Source organism: Sinocyclocheilus grahami, unplaced genomic scaffold (assembly GCF_001515645.1).
Source record: "Sinocyclocheilus grahami isolate Dianchi unplaced genomic scaffold, SAMN03320097.WGS_v1.1 scaffold2437.1, whole genome shotgun sequence".
Taxonomy (NCBI): Eukaryota; Metazoa; Chordata; class Actinopteri; order Cypriniformes; family Cyprinidae; genus Sinocyclocheilus; species Sinocyclocheilus grahami.
In genome coordinates this window covers 8475-15264 of record NW_015507616.1, presented here as the reverse complement: position 1 = coordinate 15264, position 6790 = coordinate 8475, and the positions used below count along the sequence as shown (strand labels likewise).

Below are 6790 nucleotides of genomic sequence, written 5' to 3'. Positions count from 1 at the left end.
ATGGATAGAGTTTTTCAGTGAAAGACTGAGCAGTGAAAGAGTAGATATGAGAGCTGGACTCCACATCATAAAAGCAGACCAGACCCTCCTCATAATCCACAAACACACCGACCCGCTGCGGCTTCACTCTCAGAGACAGAGAGACAGAAGGATCCTCACAGGCTTCATATTCATCTCCATTCATCAGAGCCACAGTCCAGTATCCATCACTGGGACTCAGTGTGATCTCTCCCTTCCTGTTAATGGATTCTCTGGCCACTCCTAAATCCCATTCAGTCTTTCCCTTCACCTGCACCTCAAAATAAAATCTCCCTGACGAGAATCCCTCCTTTCCCAAGACACAGGGACATGTATCAAATCTCTCTGGTTTGTCTGGGAGTTTCTGTCTAATGTCTCCATCTCTCACTTGTTTTCCATCATCAGACAGAATGAGATCAGGATGAGCTGTATCAGGATCCAGAGTCACATTCACTGAGAAAACACAGAATATGAATGACAACTTCACAATACACAGATTTTTTTTTAATGCTGATGTTTTTAATTAATCCAGTGTTTAATCAGATTGTCGTTCAGTAATGAAGCTGTGAGTGTATGAATGTAAACTAGTGTAGTGCAGACAGCACACTGTACCTGCATACTGCTGCATCACCTTCAGCTCTGTAGAGACACATGACAAGAAAACATCAGCAGATCTGAAGCTTATATTTAAAGAATTGAGTACATCATCATGTTTCTATCTGATCAGTGTGTGTGTTGATGTACCAGTTAGTGTGAGTTTCTCATCTATAGTGTCCTTCAGTTGAGTCAGAGCTCTCCTCAGAGTCTCCAGACTCTCATGAGTCTTCATACTGATCTCAGGCCAGTTCCTGCTGTTTCTAGGGCTGCACAGGGATGAGTGAATCTACAGCAGGAGAGAGGAGAAATCCTTCAGCATGGGGAGTGTTCTGGTGTCATATGCTGCATTATCATTGATCAGAGAGATCATGTTGACTGACCTGTAGGAGGTGGAGGTGATCTTCAGTGTGTGAGAGCTGCTCCAGCTCAGTGTTTCTCATCTTTAGCTCAGTGATCTCCTGCTCCAGCTCTTCAATCAGCTCTTGCTCCTGTTTCTCTGCTGCTTTCTGCTGCTCCTCCATCATCTCCAGCAGTTCAGTATAAAATCCCTGTTGCAAGAATCAGTGTTTTTAAGGGGATTTAAAATACCTCAACAGAAGAATAAACTTCATCCTGCACCGTTTGCACTGATTGATTCTCAAATCATGTGTTTAGTTGAGAAGAGTTGTGATATTGCTGTACTATAAGGTGACCAGACGTGCCATTTCGTGGGTACACATTCTGCACAGGATTTCTAAGTTGTCTCAAATAAGCAGGTGTTGGTTGTTTGCACTAAGCTGATCGATCGTTGTATGACATACTGCGAGAGCGATTCGAACGCATGGAGCCGTCTGCTCTGCTCTCTATAGCTCTCACCGTACTTTGATGTCATACAACTATCAATCACAGCAGCGCAAACAACCAACACCTGCTTATTTGAGACAACTTAGAAATCCTGTGCAGAACGTGTCCCCGGGAAGTGGCACGTCTGGTCACCTTACTTTACTATGATACTTACTTTACTATTAAAGTAACTTTAATAGCTTTCTATTTTTTTTTGCAACTTCTCTAACTCTAGCACTCTCTATTCTAATTATATTCTTTATTTAAAAAAAATCTTGCCCCATTTAGACTTGCACTCTATTTATTTACTGCTTGTTTTCTTGCAAAAAAGGCCTATAACACTAGCTTGCTCTATTCTTTTTTTATTCTATCTGATTTCTTTTTATTTATTATATAATAAAAAAAAACTTGCAACATGTACTGCATTAAGCTAACTGAGACTTGTTATAGCACTTGCATAAGGTTGGAGTTGTGTGACGGTGTGCAGTCGTGGGTCAGCAGAGTGAAGAGGAGGGGGCTCAGCACACATCCTTGGGGGGTCCCAGTGTTCAGTGTGATGGTGCTGGATGTGTTGCTGCCGACCTGTACTACCTGAGGTCTTCCAGTCAGGAAGTCCAACAGCCAGTTGCACAGCGAAGTGTTGAGCCCCAGCTGGACCAGTTTGTGAATGAGCTGTTGAGGGATGATTGTGTTGAATGCTGAACTGAAGTCTATGAACACTATTCTGACGGATGAGTCTTTTTTGTCCAGGTGTGTGAGTGCTGAGTGGAGGGTAGTGGCGATGGCGTCATCGGTCGAGCGTTTGGACCGATATGCAAACTGGAAGGGGTCCAAGGAGGGGGGGAGGGCAGACTTGATGTGGTGCATGACTAGCCATTCAAAGCACTTCATGAGGATGGGGGTAAGTGCAATTGGACAGTAGTCATTGAAAGCAGGATGGAGACGACTTCTTCGGGACTGGAATGATGGTGGTAGCATTGAAGCATGTGTAAGTGTAAGTGTAAGTGTAAGCATCAGTAAGTCGCTTTGGATAAAAGCATCTGCTAAATGTAAATGTAAATGTATTACTTTACTGTGTCATCAGGCAATCACTGATGAGGTCTGGACAGAAGGCTTGATAAGAATAAAGAGCTGCTCAATAAATTCTAGATATAAACTGATTCAAGCTATACTGTACAGCAGCTTTACTCCAGAACTAGACTATACACAAAACATTTTCCTCCACCTCAATAGGATTGGTGCAGGATGGCAGAGGGGGCATTGGCACATTTAATTTGGTTTTGACCAATTTTGTATGATCCTTGGTCAAATATTTTTTTATTGTTTTCAAGAGCATATGGAATGGACATTCAACCTAAACACAATCTGGCTATTTTTGGATATTCTGAGCTGACGGACACTTTTGCGTTGTACACGTTTCCTCTTCCTTTTTACAATTAAATTACAGGCCTGATGCCGGCATGTCTTTTTTTTACAACATCTTGCTCAAAGATCATTATCCCCTCTGCTATCCTAACTGATGCTAACCAGCCAACCCTGGCATGACTCAAAATCATCCTTGTGATCCCCTATATAATGATGTATAGTATTTTACCATAACCTGCATCTTACTCTTTTTACTACACTTTGCTTTAATACTGCAAACGTCCACCAGACCCCCATAGACATGCAAAGGAAGGTGTTGGGCAAAACAAAGAAACATTTTCCACTCAAAATTCACACCTCTGCATTGGTCAGTCCAGCAGGGATAGGTGTGAGAGTTAGGGAGGTTAAAAGATCTCTACCCAAACCCATCAGGGCTTAAGCTCTTTGAGACAGACGCTCGCCAAGATTCATCCCCATTGAGTCTGATCTTCCGGAAGTTTTATCTTCAAGTAACTTTGTCGATTCTCCGTGAATCTTGGATCTGTGGATCTTGGAAGAACCTGATGAGAACCAGCTCACCTAATGAACTCATGAAGACTCCTCATTCTCTACACGCATCTGGATCACTGACTTTAAACACTGCCAGTCTTTGTTCTTCTCTCTCTCTTTCCTTACTTCTCTTCATTGTGTAAGTATGTGTTTTGCTTAGTTTAGTAGTATGTTAGTCATAGTAATGTTTATTATTGTGTTTGCTGCTCACAGTTTGAACGTTGATCTTGCTGCATGATGAGTTACTGCTAGTGCTGTGAACAGTAGGAAAACTATTCTTTCTTAATCATTTATCTTTCCTAGAGCTGATAAATGATTATACGGTCTGCTCGGTGGATGAACAAACTAAATAATTGTAACATTATTTCTGCTACAGTTAATTCTGAAAGCCATTAGAATTAATTATACATATTTCCCTTTTGAGATAATTTGCTACAAAGCACAGACAAGCTGAGTGACACAAACAGTGAAAAGTCTGGACTGGGGTAAACCCTTAAAAGGGATTAGAGCAGTGATGAGCCCTTCAGAATAAAACACAGCCACCCAACTATACTAATGCAACAAAATGATATATATTTAAATGTATTTTATTATTTCTTTTTAAACTCACTTTTCTGACGTCTGCTGAGTGTTTGATGTCTTGAATCTTCTTGATTGTGTTCTGGATCATCAGCTGCACATCTTTCTGTGTCTTCATCAGTTCAGTCTATAGAGAGAAAAACACAGACACATTTATCATAACACAGATTAAACTCACAATATGCGAGATCAGGTCTTTGCTTGAATGTTTCTTTACAGTATGGACAGCTGCAGGTCTGGCTGTTGTCCCAGCACTTATTCAGACAGGTCTTGCAGAAGTTGTGTCTACATGGAGTCATGACTGGATCAGTGAACACATCCAGACATATAGAGCACTGAAGCACTTCAGTCAGTGAACTAATGGAGGATGGCTTTGCTGGAAAGAGACATTATTTAGGATTAGTGTGAACTCCTTCAATACTGTTTATGAAGAATCCCATGATGCACCTCATGAAGCTGGTTGAATGTAAAGACTGTTTAGAGACAAAGAGTGGAGAAGAAACTCAAATATGTAGAGATCATGTACAGTCAGCTGGTTATTATTGTAAAATGAACCCAGACAAGCTGATCAGAAACTAAATGTGAAGCTCATTACATAATCACTTACCGAAATAAATAAATAAATATATGTACAATAATTATTCTTGTTAAGCTGAAATGATTTGATCTGCTTTACATTCCTGAACTGTACATATTCAATATTATAAAAGAAAAGTCAAAGTCAAAGTGTTCTTCTGGGTTATTGACTTACATGGAGGCAATCTGTTGATACTCCGTCTCCTGGTTTTTCTTGCTGTTAGTGAAGATTCTGCCATTGTTCTTTCCCTCTTAAAGCCTTTTCAAGAATTTTTTTTTCAGTTTTCCTTTTTTTTTAGACTTGACCAAATTGGACCATGACAGCTAAATCAATATTTATATTAAATTGGTTAAAATGTGAGAATTGATGGAAACACAATCATTCGTTTGAAACAAAGTGAGTGACTCGTAAACTTACTGAGCAATCTGAACTATGACCTGCTGTTTAAAGAAAGTACAAAGTACAAGCTCTTAATTTTCCAACAAACATATATATCTCCTTATCAAAAATTAGATTAATCTTTCCACAAAATATATTATATGACCATAAGTTATTCTCATCTTGTGTAATGTAAAAGTGATTTTCAGCTGCAGTGAAGCAGGATTGTGTTCAGTTTGTCTGCAGGTCATTTACTTCCTGTTTCTTACCTGTTTGTCTTTATGTCGCGTGACAAAATGACAGAAACACCTAACTTTGTTCAATCAAATGACATTCTGTTAACTCAATTCTGATATGATTTCAGTGCAGTAAACAACTAAAGCAGCTGAGTATTTGAGACGCTTAAACCTGCTTCTGTTCAACTCAGTCCAGTCTGACATAAACCCTACTAAACCAGACCACTGCCATTAGAAACCTGTTCAGGACAACCTCTCTTATATTTCTAGCACTTACCTGTGAGTATCAGATGTGTTCACAAGGGTCTTTGAACGACTCAATATTCTGTTGTTTAAAGAGTTTGATGGTTTCAGGTGTTCATATTGTTGTTGATCAAGTTAGTTTCACTTTCTCTGAGTCTCTGACTGAACTACAGTGATGTCAGAGCTCCTCCTGTATTCACACATTTACATTCAGCCCTGTATTCGGTCTGTTGCTTCATGTGTGTCTGTTTGTATGTTTCTGTCAGCTCATGAAGAAGAGGTTTCAGCAGACTTGATTATTTGGCAACATTTGTGAAGCGTTTCCAGGTAAATCTAGCAGCAAAATGGCTCTATTAGCAACACTGAACACAGCGCTCTGCTGCCTCTGGTGGCGCTGCTGTGCCATTACATGCTGCATAATACACTTATACTGTATCTCTATCAAATATACTGTAAACACACAGTTCAATGTAAACAAGCATTTCATAATTGCTGAGTTATTTATGTAATTGAAATGAATGTTTGAATGAGTGCTGCTTTAACTGCTGACGATTTTGCTAATTACTTCACAAACAAAACCACATCCATCAGCAGTCAGTTCCCTTTCGTGGAACTTCGAACTGCGTCTTCTAGGGGTCGCAATCAAATATGGTTATTAAAGAAGAGGAATAGTTGTGTTCCCTTTCGTGGAACTTCGAACTGCGTCCTCTAGGGGTCGCTATGGGGAACGCCTCGTCGTGACCCGTGTCTGAAGCCTACATTGAAAAAACACCAATTGTTTGGCCAGGCGACAGCCATGACGTCACTACCGTCGCAACTAGTACAAAATAGGCGCCGGTAGCGCACATCATCACTTTCTTCGTCTTCACTGACCGTTCTGTTTGAAGCGTGCATTCCAAAAGCAAAGTAAGAGCATTTACTTTTCCTACTATGGCGAGCACTAGCAGAGCGTTTAGAAAGTGTGTACATCCATGTCAGCGGTTTCTGACACCCGATGATTCACACGATCTATGCGTTGTTTGTTTGGGCGAGGAGCACGCACGCGATGTCCTCGAGGGGGCAATCTGCGTGCACTGTGAGAGCTTTTCGCTGAAAAAGCTCTGTTCTCGTTTGTCTCTCTTCTCGAGTGGAGAGGGACAACCATCGGTTTCCCGCGGCTCGGCCCCCGCCGCTGCTGAGGCACGGAGGAGAATGAGCTCGTGGGAATCTCAGGTGGACCTAGCCGATGAGGCTGAAGGGGGGGTTCCCCTCTTCCGCGCATCGTGTCGGGCGAGAGACAGCCACTGGACGATGATATCCTCTCTCGGATATCATCTGATCCAGGGGCCAGTGCTCAGTTGGGCCCAGCCCAACAAGAGCAGGAAATGGATGTGGAGAGTGAAGAAGCTGAGGCTGAGCTTTCCCAATCCACCTGCCCTGCGTATGA

General features: G+C 41.4%; 1 protein-coding gene and 1 long non-coding RNA gene across 2 annotated transcripts in view; both read right to left on the bottom strand.

Moving 5' to 3' along the window:
* Positions 1–13: 13 nt before the first annotated feature.
* Positions 14–6790, bottom strand: part of LOC107575022 (E3 ubiquitin-protein ligase TRIM39-like) — a gene marked incomplete at its 3' end in the record, with an annotated part of 12911 nt that continues 6134 nt past the window's right edge. Inside the window, exons 4-7 of the mRNA XM_016261431.1 lie at positions 996–1148; positions 763–901; positions 631–657; positions 14–471 (exon numbers count right to left, since the gene is read on the bottom strand). Coding sequence (XP_016116917.1) covers positions 14–471; positions 631–657; positions 763–901; positions 996–1148 — 777 coding nt within the window. The remainder of the gene's footprint in view (positions 472–630; positions 658–762; positions 902–995; positions 1149–6790) is intronic.
* LOC107575024 (uncharacterized) lies at positions 4124–5530 on the bottom strand. Its single transcript, XR_001607795.1, has 3 exons — positions 5399–5530; positions 4682–4765; positions 4124–4403 (listed from the first exon to the last, which is right to left on the bottom strand). It is a non-coding gene; the product is annotated as an uncharacterized lncRNA (long non-coding RNA).